Genomic DNA, 15,548 nt, shown 5'->3' with positions numbered 1-15,548 from the left:
AATATGATACAGTATCATATAAAATATGATACTGCAAATAAAATGACATTTATGCCCAATTTAGGAATTTCTCATGCCACTAGTGGAACTAACCATTCTGTGGAATTAGGAATTTCTCATGCCACATGTGGAACTAACCATTCGGGTAATAAAAAATTCAGTAGCAAGTTACTTATATACTGCATCAAAAAATTAGAAACCAAAAAATTAAGGCACAAAATTTTATTCTGCATATTCCCTATTTGAAGGGTATCTGCCTCTTTGGTTGTGGAACAGAATCTTCTGAATGAAGTGATAATTCTTCAAATGTAGATTAGGTTAAGGATACTCTAGGAGTAGAAGATCCTAGAAACTTTTTATTCTGGTGAATTCCTAGAAGTTCTTCTGCAAGATGTGTAAGACTGTTTTCCTCCAGTGCTATAACAAGTCTCTGTATAGTGGCCTTTTTCCCTTCAGAATGGATGAACTTGAGGAGCAGCTGGTATGCCTGCTCATATAGGCCATCCCTCTCATGTTCATATGCTAAGTTATCAATTGCAGGGTCTTCAAGTGCATGGCAGGTTTTCTGTAGGGACCGGCCCACTTCCTTCCACTTTCTGCCCACAGATCTGGCAAATTTTTGGTGGTCTTCAGATGTAAGTGGCCTATTAACTGGAAGCAACATAAAAATGGAAAGCAACAAGGTCAGAAGGCTAGCCATATCATGCTCCAAACTACTCTTATTTTATTTATTTATTTATTTAATTCAATTCGTTTTTTAGTCCATTGCCCCAAAGAGCTCAGAACAGGTTACATGTTTAACATACATAATTAGAAGTTTACGTACAAGTTTACGTTTTTATCCTAACTTGATACTAAAATAATATACAGTCTACTGGCTACAATTTGCTATGGTTGTCCTTATGATGCAAGGTTTCCAGTACAAGTTATACCTAGTTTGACACACAGAAAGTTACAGTGTATGTTACAAGTTATCCTTATGTGACACATACTGGTTCTAGTACCAATATATAGTCTATTTGTCAAGGTTTAGGTAAAGAGGTATGCTTTTATTGCTTTTCTAAAGCTGAGGAGTCCTTCAAGGAATTTGATCTGCAGGGGCAGTTGATTCCAGTGACTCAGTATGAAGTGGGAGTAGGACCGTCACTTTGCAGTTGAAGGGCACGATCAGGGGGCGTTTTGAGGCATATTTCACCCTGGGAGTGGACAGACCGGTTTGGCACATATTGTAACAACCCCAGCCCTAGAGCTAGGCTTGTCCCAGGTAGGAATCCCCAAACTACTAGACTGCAGCTGAAAAGAGCAGATCAGTGCAGTAGTTCTGTTAGCCCCAAAGTTGCTGAGCATAAAAAGTCTGACTTTGTGCAGGGACTCAGGGGGGAGGGGGAATGCCATAGGAATAGCCTTAAGGAACCTGAGATAGCCGGTAGGAAGGAACAGCCCAGAAGTCAGCCTAATGCTGGAATTGCTCAGCTGCTGAAACTAATTAGGGCTCAGGAGAAAGCCCAGCAATCCAGGAAGCTTAAATTAGTAGCTCCTGAGCCAAGGGAAGGGAAGGTCTTCAGAGCCAGTTCTCCTCCCTCTCACCTGGAGAATGAGATTGAGATGGAAGAACTAGAAACCTTCCCTGGAGCCAGCCAATTATCCAGCCTTCCTTCTACAGAAGATATGGACACTTCTATGGAACCTGCTGAGGAACTTATGGATGAGAGTTAAGTGTTGTTTTTCTCTCTTGCCAGTTTGGATTTGCTGCTGCCAATAAGTGAGCAGGGCTGGGCTTGCTACTGAAGCTCAGCATTTTTGTTTTTTAAACTTTCCAGAGCAGTGATGTTTTCTTTTGCTACTGCTTGCAGGAGACTTGGAACTTAACTGAGGGTAAGAACATAAGAACATAAGCAGTGCCTCTGTCGGGTCAGACCACAGGTCCATCCTGCCCAGCAGTCCGCTCCCGCGGTGGCCCAAGAACAGGTCAAGACCTGTCCGAATCATCAGAAGGGGCTCCCCTGCCACCTTGGTTTCCCATTTAAGTCCTGCCTTCCTATCGAAGTCCTAGCCCTCCGGTCTACACATGCACGACCAGGTTGGTTTACTCATTTCCTGGTTAACTTCTTATACCCGTGTTACCTACCAGTTCCTCCCTCAGTATCCCATGATCCCTCTATCCCTCAGGAATCCATCCAATCCCTGCTTGAATCCCTGTACCGTACTCTGCCTGATCACTTCCTCCGGTAGCGCATTCCAAGTGTCCACGACCCTTTGGGTGAAAAAAAACTTCCTTGCATTTGTTTTGAACCTGTCTCCCTTCAGTTTCTCAGAATGCCCCCTCGTATTTGCTGTCCCCTTCAGTCTGAAGAATCTGTCCCTATCCACCCTCTCAATGCCCCTCATGATCTTGAAGGTCTCTATCATATCTCCCCTGAGTCTCCTTTTCTCCAGAGAGAAGAGCCCCAGCCTATCCAGCCTCTCAGCGTATGAGCAGTGTTCCAGCCCTTTAACCATTTTCGTTGCTCTCCTTTGGACTCTCTCAAGTACCGCCATGTCCTTCTTGAGGTGCGGCGACCAATACTGAACGCAGTATTCCAGATGTGGACGCACCATCGCTCGATACAATGGCATGATGACTTCCCGTGTTCTGGTTACTATGCCCCTCTTTATGATGCCCAGCATCCTGTTGGCTTTTTTCGAGGCTGCTGCGCACTGTGCAGATGGCTTCAGTGATGCATCCACCAGCACACCCAAGTCTCTCTCGAGTCTGCTGTCTCCCAACAATACCCCCCCTAATTTGTAGCTGAACAATGGGTTCTTTTTCCCTATATGCATGACCTTGCATTTGTCCACGTTGAATCGCATTTGCCATTTGTTTGCCCAGTCTTCCAGCTTGTCCAGGTCCCTTTGTAGGTCCTCACACTCCTCCCTGGTCTTAACTCTGCCGCACAGTTTGGTATCGTCTGCGAATTTTATAACCTCACACTTTGCCTCCTTTTCCAGGTCATTGATGAATATGTTAAAGAGTAAAGGCCCCAGCACCGATCCCTGTGGCACACCGCTCGTGACTCCCCGCCAATCAGAATATTGACCCTTTACTCCAACCCTCTGCAGTCTACCCGACAACCAGTGCTTGATCCATCTGTGCACATCCCCTCCCACCCCGTGGTTCCACAGTTTCTTAAGTAGCCTTTCATGTGGTACCTTGTCGAAAGCCTTTTGAAAGTCGAGGTAAATGATGTCTATGGGTTCCCCATTGTCCATCCGACTGCTTATTCCCTCAAAGAAGTACAGAAGGTTCGTTAGGCACGACCTTCCCTTGCAGAATCCGTGCTGGCTTGTTCTCAGTAGGCCATTTCTCTCGATGTGCTCGCTAATGCCTTCCTTGATCATAGTTTCCACCATCTTCCCTATTATTGAAGTCAGGCTCACCGGCCTGTAGTTCCCGGGGTCACCCCTCGATCCCTTCTTGAATATCGGTGTGACATTTGCCAATTTCCAGTCCTCTGGCACCTCACCAGTTTTCAAGGATAGGTTGCAAACATGTTGGATTGTGCCCGCTATTTCCTGTCTTAGTTCTTTCAGGACCCTTGGGTGGATCCCGTCCGGGCCCGGTGATTTGCCGCATTTTAACCTGTCTATCTGTTTGAGGACATCCTCCCTACTTACCTTTATGTGCTCTAGTTTTTCAGCCTGTTCCCTACTCGTGAGCTCCTCTGAGTCTGGTATAGTAGATGTGTCTTCGCTCGTGAAGACCGACGAGAAGAACGTGTTCAACCTCTCAGCTACTTCTTTATCCTCCTTGATCACTCCCTTCTTGTCCCCATCGTCCAACGGCCCTACCTCCTCTCTCGCTGGTCGCTTCCCCTTAACGTAACTGAAGAATGCCTTGAAGTTTTTCGCCTCCTTGGCCAGCCCCTCTTCGTATTTCTCTTTTGCTTTTCTAACCTCCCGGTGGCATTCCTTTTGGCAATTTTTGTGCGCCTGGTGATTTTCCTCTGTTGGGTCCTTTTTCCATCTCTGGAAAGATACTTTTTTGTCGTTTATTGCTCTCTTTACCTCTGATGACATCCAAACCGGGTCCTTTGATCGCTTGTTCTTGCAGCCTTTCCTGAAATTGGGGATGTACATTCTCTGTGCTTCCTGCAGGGTGTCCCTGAGTAGGGTCCAGGCGCTTCCCACTGTCTCCTTCATAAAGATGTTTCTGAGCTTCCTCCCCACCATTTCCCTCATAGCAACGTAGTTCCCTTTCTTGAAGTTCAGCGCAGTTGTTGCGGTCCTCCTAACTATGGGTGTCCCCCTTTCTAATGTGAATCTGATAGTGTTGTGATCACTGTTTCCTAGTGGTCCTCCCACTTCTACCCCTCTTGCAGGCCCCCCTAATCCGTTTAGGATGAGGTCAAGAGTAGTACCCCCTCGTGTCGGTTCTTTGACTAGTTGCTCCATGAAGCAGTCCTTCACAGCTTCTACAAATCCTGTCTCCCTAGTGCAGTTGGAGTGACCCGTACTCCAGTCTATCCCTGGGTAGTTGAAGTCCCCCATCACTGTTACACTTCCAGTCCTGCACTCCTGTCTCAATTCCGTTTCCAAGTCGTGTCCGACTCCCTCTGGCGTACCAGGTGGTCGATAGTACAGCCCCAGTTTTATGCCCGCACCCTTGTTTTCCGGTAATTTGACCCACAGCGATTCCAGCCCCTCTGCCTTCGTTGCCATGTCCATCCCGACCGAGTGGATAGATTCTTTTATATATAGTGCTATGCCTCCCCCCTTTTTGTGGGTCCTGTCCTTCCTATAGAGCTTGTACCCCGGCAGCGCTATATCCCATTGATTTTCCTCTGTCCACCAGGTTTCTACAATTCCAATTATATCCAGGTCCTCCCCCTTGGCGACGACTTCTAGTTCGCCCATCTTGGCCGTGAGGCTTCTTGCATTTGCGTATAAGCACCGCAGGTCCCTTCGTTTTTCTTCCACCTCTGCATTTACCTGGTCCACTTGCCCTTGGATTTCTGGCAGTTTTCCCGCTTTCTGTGTTTCTGCTTTCCCCTCAGCCTTTACCCTCTTAGCTTTCAGCTTCCCCACATTCCTGCCACCCCACTTTCCCGCTTTTCCTCTGGGATTTTTGGCCCTACCGGCCCCCTCCTGGGCTGTCATCCCTTGAGCCTCTGTTTGATCCCCCTTGTCTTGTGGTGCCTCTATGTTACCCTCGGCTTTCGCCCTTATGCCACCCAGTCCCTCTGTGTCCCCATGCCCCTTAGTCTTTTCCCAGCAAGCTCCCTTTACCTGGTGTTTCCCTCGCTGTCTGATTTGTAGATCTTCCAGTCCCTCCGTTTCCTCCCTGCAGTCTGCCCGTTCAGCATCTGTTCTGGATGCTGTTGTCCGAAGCGTCAACATCAGATCAGCTGTCGGCTTTCCCCCTCTCCTCAGTTTAAAGCCTTCTCGATCTCCTTCCTCAAATTGGTTGCCAGTAGTCTGGTTCCCGTTGTGCTCAGGTGCAGGCCGTCCCGCCGGTAGAGTTTGCTCTTTCCCCAGAAGGACGTCCAGTTCCTCACAAATCGGAAGCCCTCCTCCTGGCACCATCTCCTCAACCATGCATTCACAGCTTGGAGGTCTGCCTGCCTCTTTGCATCTGCTCTAGGTACAGGCAGGATCTCTGAGAATGCTATCCTCCGGGTACTCCGCTTCAGCTTTCGTCCCAGGACCCTGAACTGGTCAGTCAGTGCGTCCATGCTGAAGTTCCTCCATGTGGGGTGAGTCCCCGAAGATCTTTGGGTTGGGATTGTGGGGCCAGTTTTGATAATTGGTATTAATGTGGACTCAGCTGCACCCCTCCCCCACCTGCTTATAGAGCTGGTGTGGAAAGCCTGTTGCAGGCCAGGCGAGTCCAGTGTTCTGGATTGAAATAGAGGAACTCTTTGACAAGCTGAATTTAAAGACTGTGAAAGATTGATTCTCAACATTGCTATAGTTTTGTTTTGAACTGTGAAGCAAGGACTGTGAATTTATTCATGAACCGGGTCTTTGCACTTATCTGGGAAAGGCAGAGGCCTGCCTTTTGCAAGGCCTCCCATTTTGGGTTTGTTAGCAAGCCTGTTTTGAGAAGCAGTATTTGTTCTGGCAGCACTGCTAATTCAATGAAACTGCCTTATTAAAGCTTGCTCTCATTCAGAACACTTGGTTTGTTTTTGGTGTTTTGGTGAATGTTCATTGCACTGTTATTAATGCCAGCAGGACCCTTCTACATTAAGAAGGCACGCTCGGGACTATTATTTTGCACACTGCCCGGTAGCCATTCTGACTATCCAGTACCGGGTGTGTGACAATATGGAGGAACCTTAGTCATTACGTAGGCCGGTGTCATGTCATGTAATGATTTGAATGCTAGCATCAGGCTCTTGAAGACACAACGTTTGGCTACAGGTATCCAGTGAGCCGACGCTAGAGCTTGGGAGGCACGGAAGTTTTTCAGAAGCCTGATCGCTGCATTTTGAACATGCTGGAGACATTGTATGTTCTTCACCGTGAGACCGTTGAATAGCGCATTGCAGTAATCCATGCGAGAGTACTAAGGCATAGAGTAGTTGGGCAAAGTCTGACTCTGAAAAGCAGTTCTTTATTTTTCGGAGTTCTCGCAGGTAATAAAATGAGCAAGATACTACTTGAGAAATAAGGTCAGAAAATGATAGATTGCACATCCCAAGCTTCTTTGAACTCAGTCACAGTTTTACTCTCCACCACCTCTCTCGGGAGCGCATTCCAGGCATCCACCACCCTCTCCGTAAAGTAGAATTTCCTAACATTGCCTTTGAATCTACCACCCCTCAACCTCAAATTATGTCCTCTGGTTTTACCATTTTCCTTTCTCTGAAAAAGATTTTGTTCTACGTTAATACCCTTCAAGTATTTGAACGTCTGAATCATATCTCCCCTGTCTCTCCTTTCCTCTAGGGTATACATATTCAGGGCTTCCAGTCTCTCCTCATACGTCTTCTGGCGCAAGCCTTCTATCATTTTCGTCGCCCTCCTCTGGACCGCCTCAAGTCTTCTTACGTCCTTCGCTAGATACGGTCTCCAAAATTGAACACAATACTCCAAGTGGGGCCTTACCAATGACCTGTACAGGGGCATCAACACCTTCTTCCTTCTACTGACTACGCCTCTCTTTATACAGCCCAGCATCCTTCTGGCAGCAGCCACTGCCTTGTCACACTGTTTTTTCACCTTTAGATCTTCGGACACTATCACCCCAAGGTCCCTCTCCCCGTCCGTGCATATCAGCTTCTGTCCTCCCAGCATATACGGTTCCTTCCTATTATTAATCCCCAAATGCATTACTCTGCATTTCTTTGCATTGAATTTTAGTTGCTAGGCATTAGACCATTCCTCTAACTTTGCAGATCCTTTTTCATATTTTCCACTCTCTCTTCGGTGTCTACTCTGTTACAAATCTTGGTATCATCTGCAAAAAGGCACACTTTTCCTTCTAACCCTTCAGCAATGTCACTCACAAACATATTGAACAGGATTGGCCCCAGCACTGATAAGAACATAAGAACATAACACCATCTCCGGAACAGACCCTAGGTCCATCATGTCCGGCGATCCGCACCCTGGCATAGTTTTGGTCCCCATATCGTTCCAAGCTTCTCGTAAAGAGAAGTGCATCTAGCCTACCCCTACCCATGTCACTTCATGCCACTCATAAGGAGATGTACATCTAACTTACCCTTAAATCCTAGAATGGTGGATTCCGTAATTACCTCTTCTGGGACAGCATTCCAGGTGTCCACCACTCGTTGCGTGAAGCAGAACTTCCTGATATTTGTCTTGAACTTGTCCCCCCTTAGCTTCAGCCCATGTCCTCTTGTCCGTACCACATTGGACATTGAGGGACTCCACTACTCACCTTTCCTTCCTTCGAGCGACTTCCATTAACCACCACCCTCTGACGTCTGTCCGACAGCCAGTTTCTGACCCAGTTCACCACTTTAGGTCCTAACTTCAGCCCTTCAAATTTGTTCAACAGCCTCCTATGAGGAACTGTATCAAAGGCTTTGCAGAAATCCAAGTAAATTACATCTAGCATATGTCCTCGATCCAGCTCTCTGGTCACCCAATCAAAAAATTCAATCAGGTTCATTTGGCACGATTTACCTTTTGTAAAGCCATGTTGCCTCGGATCCTGTAACCCATTAGATTCAAGGAAGTACACTATCCTTTCAGCAACACTTCCATTATTTTTCCAACAACTGAAGTGAGGCTCATTACATTACATTACATTAGTGATTTCTATTCCGCTTGTGCCTTGCGGTTCTAAGCGGATTACAATTAGAAGAGATCTGGACATTACCGAGAGAATTACATAAACAATGATTCAAGTAAGTTACATGTTATGGTAGAATGTTACAAATTTAAAGATATCAGGAATTTATCCGAGAGAGTTACATAGCAAGATTCAGGTAATTACAGGATACAGTGGGGAATAACATTAAATTCAGGTAACAGAAGAGAGTTACATAACATTGAGGTTATTAAAGGATACAGTGGGGAATTTTTTCCGATAAAATTACATAGCAAGAATCCGGTAATTACAGGATACAGTGGGAAATAACAATATATTCGGGTAACCGAAGGGAGTTACCTAACATTGAAGGTAATTACAGGATACAGAGGGGAATAACAGTATATTCGGGTGAAAGAAGAAAGTTATCTAACTTTGAAGGAGTAGAGGTATTGGATACAGGTGGTTCAGGATACAGTGGGGAATTTTTCCGATAAAATTACATAGCAAGAATCAGGTAATTACAGGATACAGTGGGAAATAACAATATATTCGGGTAAAAGAAGAAAGTTATCTAACATTGAAGGAGTAGAGGTATTGGATACAGGTGGTAGATGCTTATGTAGGGATCTGAATCATTTTGGTAGGTGTTGTTCGAGGAGTTGATTAAAGTGTTATTCATGGGGGGGAGAGCATGAATAACACTGCTCTCCTCTTCTTGTTTTTTTTTTATATTTCACGAACGCCAACTCTTTCGCCTTTATTTTCTTAGCTACTAGGTTGGAGAACCATATCGGCTTCCTTTTTCTCTTGTTTTTATTGATTTTCTTCACATAAAGGTCCGTAGCCATTTTTATCGCTCCTTTCAGCTTAGACCACTGTCTTTCCACTTCTCTTATGTCCTCCCATCCTAATAGCTCTTTCTTCAGGTACTCTCCCATAGCATTAAAATCCGTACGTTTGAAATCTAGGACTTTAAGTTTCGTGCGGCCGCTCTCCACTTTAGCCGTTATATCAAACCAAACCGTTTGATGATCGCTACTTCCCAGGTGAGCACCCACTCGAACATTAGAGATACTCTCTCCATTTGTGAGGACCAGACCCAATATCGCTTTTTCCCTTGTGGGTTCCGTCGCCATTTGTCTGAGCAGAGCCTCTTGAAAGGCATCCACAATCTCCCTACTTCTTTCCGATTCTGCAGACGGAACATTCCAGTCCGCATCCGGCAGGTTGAAATCTCCTAACAGCAGAACCTCCTCTTTCCCTCCAAACTTTTGGATATCCACAATCAGATCCTTATCAATTTGCTGCGATTGAGTCGGAGGTCTGTAGACTACACCCACATAGATAGAAGTACCATCTTCTCTTTTCAAAGCAATTCATATCGCTTCTTCCTCTCCCCAGGTCCCTTGCATTTCGGTCGCTTGGATATTGATCTTTACATAGAGAGCTACTCCTCCACCTTTCTGACCATCTCTGTCCTTCCTAAAAAGATTATATCCTGGTATGTTTGCATCCCATCCATGTGATTCACTGAACCATGTCTCTATGATAGCGACAATATCTAGATCTGCCTCTAACATCAGGGCTTGCAGATCATTAACTTTGTTGCTTAGAGTGCGAGCATTTGTGGTCATCACTTTCCAGCTATTTTTCAGTGATAATCTCCTTTTTCGTATGGATTTTTGTGACGTTTCACTTTCCGTTGCAATACTAAGAAATGAGTTGCTGATATTGCTTATGTTGCAGTCTTTACTACTATCACATCTTTTCTTTTGCCGGGGGTAGTCTCTATAATTTTCCTTTGTACATACACCACCCCCCCACCTTCTAGTTTAAATGCCTGGAAAAATATTGTCTAAATTTCTCTGCAAGGTTTCTTTTTTCTGCTGTAGTAATATGTAGCCCATCAGTGCAATATAGCTTCTTGTCCATCCATGTATTTCCCCATCTTCTTGATGACACCAGGCTTTGAGCCATCTATTAAAGTCCTCTGTGTTTTTCACTCTTTGCTCTCCCTTTCCATATGCAGGCAGTATTTCAGAAAAAGCTAAAGTGTTTACAAAAGGTTTCCTCACCAAGCTCCCGAAAAGCTTTCGGTGCTGCAAGTGTGGAGTTGTTGACCAGGTCATTTGTTCCCAGATGGATGACAACATCAGTGTTAAAATCCTTAGTTTCTTCCTTAATTATAGTCTGTATTTGCCTGGAACTCCTGGTAGCTGAGGATCCTGGAAGACATTTCACTATTTTGGTCTCCTCGCCTTGTGTTCCAAGGTTAATGCCTCTGATGATGGAATCCTCCAACAGTAATAGTTTTCTGGTTTTGGCCTTTTTATTTTTGCTTAGGGTGTGCTTGCTCTCTTCAGTTACCTTCATTGGTTCCAGTCCCACCTCCCTTCTGTTTTCTTGAGTATCGCAGTGCACTAGTGGAGCGAAGGAATTCTGTAGAGGTAAAATTTGTAAAGGTGGATGTTTCTGTGTTACATGTCGCAGTCTTCCTGAGCCTACTGTGATCCATTTATTCCTGGGCTGTTTTATTCTTTGAGGTAGAGGTGGTAAGTTGGTATGATTTTGTGGAGTGATGAAAGCTGCTTTAATTGTATTCAATTCCTGTTTAAGTTTGCAGAGCTCCTCCTTAATACTAGCAAGTTGAAGACAGATGGGGCAAGCCTTAAGCCTCCAAATAGTATGTCTTGGAAATAAAGCACCACAGTGATTGCATAGAATAAAGGTCAACTTGATTGGTTGTGAAGTGACTTGATTTGAGTAGTCCTGATTATTTGGGTCTCTATATATGGTGGGACTATAAGTCTTACCCTTATTCCTATGAAGAGGAAGAGGAAATAAGATTTAACAGAGGAAAGAGAAGGGTTTATTTTTTTGTGCTTTTTTTTTTTTAAGTAAGAAACAGGGAGGAGAAGAGAAATTAAGCAGATATAATGCTGAAAACCAGTGAAAAGAGCAGAATATGAAATGTTGAGCAATTTATCTTATTCAAGTTCACAGGGCAGCCTTGTTCACAGCACTGTCCCAAAGATAAAGCAGTTAACCTTAGAAGTAAATCAGAGCCCCTCCCTTCTCCACCTAATCAGACACATTGGCTAAAAACTAGTAAGTCAGAAATATAGGCTCTATACCACCTAAAACACAGTATTTTAAACAGAAATGCAGGTTCTATAACAAATCAGTGGCTACCCTAAAACACAGGATTTATAACAGGATTTTCCCTACTTTAGTCACCCTGAGCCACAGGCACCAGGATTTAATTAGAGTTAATAAAGTCTTACCCTTATTCCTATGAAGAGGAAGAGGAAATAAGATTTAACAGAGGAAAGAGAAGGGTTTATTTTTTTGTGCTTTTTTTGTTTTTTTTAAGTAAGAAACAGGGAGGAGAAGAGAAATTAAGCAGATATAATGCTGAAAACCAGTGAAAAGAGCAGAATATGAAATGTTGAGCAACTTATCTTATTGAAGTTCACAGGGCAGCCTTGTTCACAGCACAAGGCTGCCCTGTTGATTAAAACAGTCAAATTTAAATCATATATATTAAAATTAATGATAAAACATCCAAATGAAATATAAATCATACAAAAAAGATCACTACTAAAAACATGCAAACAAACTTGACATACATCATGTTAAATAAACCTAGGCATCAAATTAAAAGCCCGCTAACAGGGTAAAATGTTACTCATGATTTGGCAACCATTGTTAAATACAATGACACCCACTGCTCAAAGTTGTGCTTTATTAGGTAGGCCTTAAATTTTCTTAATGCAGTCCTGGAAGGGGAATGGGTGGGGGGTTTGGGAAGAGGGTAATTAGGTAGCCTTTCTTCTAACAAAAAAAACTAGTAAAAACGTTAACAGACACAACACAAATCCTGAAAAAGGACAATGAGAGCACCCCATCTTCTCAATCCCTAGCTAACTTTTTAAAAAATAAAATCACTGACCTAAGAACTACTCTTCCCATACCCATAACCAATACACTTCAATACCTTGAACCCCATGACCAGGATCCCAGAGCAGACGTGAATTGGGATTACTTCGACTTCCCAAACTGGCACCAGTTCCTAAGTTTATTCAACAAATACACCAAATCAAATTGCCTACTTGACGAATGCTCCTCTAAAATCATGACAGTTGCCCCCCTGACTTCAAAATGGAACTATTCACTTGATTAACAACTGCCCTTACAAACGGAACATTAAACGAGGATATGGGACACATACTAATTACTCCTATCCCCAAAGATCAAAAAACCGCAACCGCACTAACATCCAATTACAGACCCATAGCAAGCATTTCCCTTTTCACAAAACTACAGGAAGGATTGGTCAACCTACAACTAACAGACTACCTAGACAAATTCAACACCCTCAATGAACAACAATCAGGCTTCAGGAAAGGATACAGCACAGAAACTGTCATAGCTTCCATACTAAACCACCTCTATGATCTTTTCAGCATCGGCAAAAGCGCATTGATTCTGCAACTAGACCTTAGCAGTGCATTCGACCTAGTACACCACGAAATCATGCTACTGTGCCTTGACGCAATAGGAATCTCGGGAAAGGTAATGAAATGGTTCCATGAATTCCTAACAAACAGATCATACTGAGTAACCAGCAACGGAAATTACTCCAACCTATGGAAAAACCCATCAGGGGTGCCCCAAGGCTCCCCTCTATCACCCACCTTATTCAACATCTACCTCGCATCCTTAGGTCACCTACTACAAAAATTAAACTTAAAGCACAATATGTACGCAGACGATATATCCATCCTAATCCCCTTAAATGACATCATAAATGAAACTATAGATAACCTCTCACACACTAAGATAGAAATCGAAAAATGGACCACCAGCTTCAAACTAAAACTAAACACAGAGAAAACAAAAGTCTTTTTGGCAAGCCCCAATGACAAAATAGCGAAAACATCGTTAAAAATAAACGGCCATGACTTCCGGTTTGGGCTTAGACAGCATGGCTGCGTGAGCTTTAAGCTCCCACTTCCTGCTTAGATAATCGCATCATTTCGCTGTTACCAACTATTACTATATACTTTTTAAAACGGAGCTATTTACCTTCCGGTGATCGCTGGTCCTAATGGCTTCCAAGAAAAACAAATAGGAAGCTTTGCCTTCTAATAAACGTCTCAAGTCCGCTCCTCCTTCACCCGATAAGAGCGGCTCGACGACGGACCTCGTGGAAGAAAGTGACCCGATACTCACAGAACTTCAAGGTATCAAATCGCTAATGAAGTCGCATATTGATATATCAAAAGATATGCGCATAGAGCTCGAAACGATCCACTCACAATTAGCCGCCTCACAACAGCATTTCGATCTCCTTGCCAATAGAGTATCGGCGGTTGAGAAAGATGTTCCAGTGATTCATTCTAATTCTGCGACCATCTTGAAACTTTCATCGGAGCTGGAAGATATGGCTAACCGTAGCCGAAGATCCAACTTGCGTATCCTCGGAGTCCCGGAGGGGGCCGAGGGTACTGACACCCTTATGTTTATAACGACCTGGCTCCCTAAATTTCTGGACCTCGACTTCTCACCAGCGCTGGAACTTGAAAGGGCTCACCGCTCGCCCTCCACGCCTCAGCAAGGCGCCAAACACCCGCGACCTATCATAGTCAAAGTGCTCCGATTTCAACAAGCACTATCAATCCTAACCACCGCCAAGGGAAAGGCGTCGATGCTCTATCAGGGCAGAAAGATAATCATTGTTCCTGACCTTGCTCCTGCGACGGCTGCGAAACGCAAAGCTTTTCTGTCACTACGCCAAGACCTTAAAGATCTAGGAGCACAATATGGACTTTTCTATCCGGCCCGTCTCCGCGTGACTTATCATAACAAGACCGACAACTATTCCGATCCTGAAGTTTTGCGCTCCTGGATTCACCAGACTAAAATGGGGTGATCGGAGTTTCCTGATCTGCACAACCCTCATCTACCTTGTGTTCGAACTTATATTTTCAGCCTGCACCAATACAACACTCGACTAGACCCTCTACAGACTACTCTATATGAACTTCACCTTCTTAAAATTCCTTCACTAGCGCATTTTTGAGTCTTATTATTTTCAGTTTCCTTCGTTGCTAGTATGGCTCTCCATTTTGTTTTTCGACCCCTTCTTTTCCCGCCTTCTTCCTCCCTCCGTTTCGTCCCTCCATTTTAATTCCCACTCACTGTCTTTATTATTTTAATCCAGTTCATGATTTTCTCCTAATTCTCTTATATTGCTAAGTTACGTCTGTCTGTCTGTCTATGTTCCCTTTCCTTTCATTTTCTTATACTGTCTTCATACGGAGCTAACTACTGCATAAATTTGATTTATACTAACTCCACTCTCCCACTGCCTTACATTATAGCTCAACTGATGAATTTCCACAATCCTTTTTTGAAATTGATTACTTTTCTTCCTCTCTCCTTCTCCAAATGCTCCTCTTTACCTTGGTAATGAATTATCTATACTGTTATGATTCAATGACTGATTCTTCTTCCTACTTATCTGCGATTAAATTGTTGAATGAATTTCTTTCTATTACTATGCTCCTACCATATTTATAATTACCCTGAACTATAAATATTACTAACTTTATGGGGCTTAATTTATTTTATAGATTAAAGGCATTTTCATGTTGAATGAATTTAACCGCTTTACTATAATCTCTCTACCTCACATATGCAATGAATTTTTCTTACACTCTGATCTTTGCCCTTAAAACACACTTAATGATTAAATATTCCTACTATGCTAGATGAATGTATTTTGATTCCTTGCCCTCTCCCGTTGCCTTCCTTTTAAACTCAGCTTATGAAATTCAACAGTTTCCCTATGAATTCTACAGCTTTCGATTTGTTTTACACTCTCATGATGAATGAATTTAATCTTTTTGCCACAATTCACCTCTCTCTCAAATGCAATGAATTTTACTTCTAATATGAACTTTGCCTTAGAAGTATTTCATGATTAAATATACTTGTTATGCTAGATGAAATTATTAATGATACTGTTTTCTTGTTTATGTTTTTACTTTATGACATTGCTTATGAAATACCTGCAATCCCTCTATAAATTTGACTGCCTTCTCTTTCTTCCTTCTTTTCTAAGGGCACATCTTTACCTCTATAATGAATTATCCATACCAGAATGATTTATTGCTTGATTTCTCTTCCTAATTATTTACAACAATCTTGATTGATGAGTCTCTCCCCACTAATATGCTCCTATGACACGTACAATTACTTTGCACTGTGCATATTA

At 43.5% G+C, this 15,548-nt stretch overlaps 1 protein-coding gene across 3 annotated transcripts in view; it reads right to left on the bottom strand.

The window, feature by feature from the left end:
- Nucleotides 1-207: 207 nt before the first annotated feature.
- The window catches only part of TRADD (TNFRSF1A associated via death domain), a 293,800-nt gene continuing 278,459 nt past the window's right edge, over nt 208-15,548 (bottom strand). For 2 of the 3 annotated variants that reach the window (XM_033942436.1, XM_033942437.1), the window contains exon 5: nt 208-651. In XM_033942436.1, coding sequence (XP_033798327.1) covers nt 314-651 — 338 coding nt within the window. In that variant the 3' untranslated portion in view covers nt 208-313. The remainder of the gene's footprint in view (nt 652-15,548) is intronic. The other variant, XR_004539247.1, reaches the window with a different exon arrangement.

The sequence above is a fragment of the Geotrypetes seraphini genome, chromosome 4 (genome assembly GCF_902459505.1).
Source record: "Geotrypetes seraphini chromosome 4, aGeoSer1.1, whole genome shotgun sequence".
Taxonomy (NCBI): Eukaryota; Metazoa; Chordata; class Amphibia; order Gymnophiona; family Dermophiidae; genus Geotrypetes; species Geotrypetes seraphini.
Note: the sequence above shows the minus strand (reverse complement) of the source record. Positions and strands in the feature narration are given on the sequence as shown.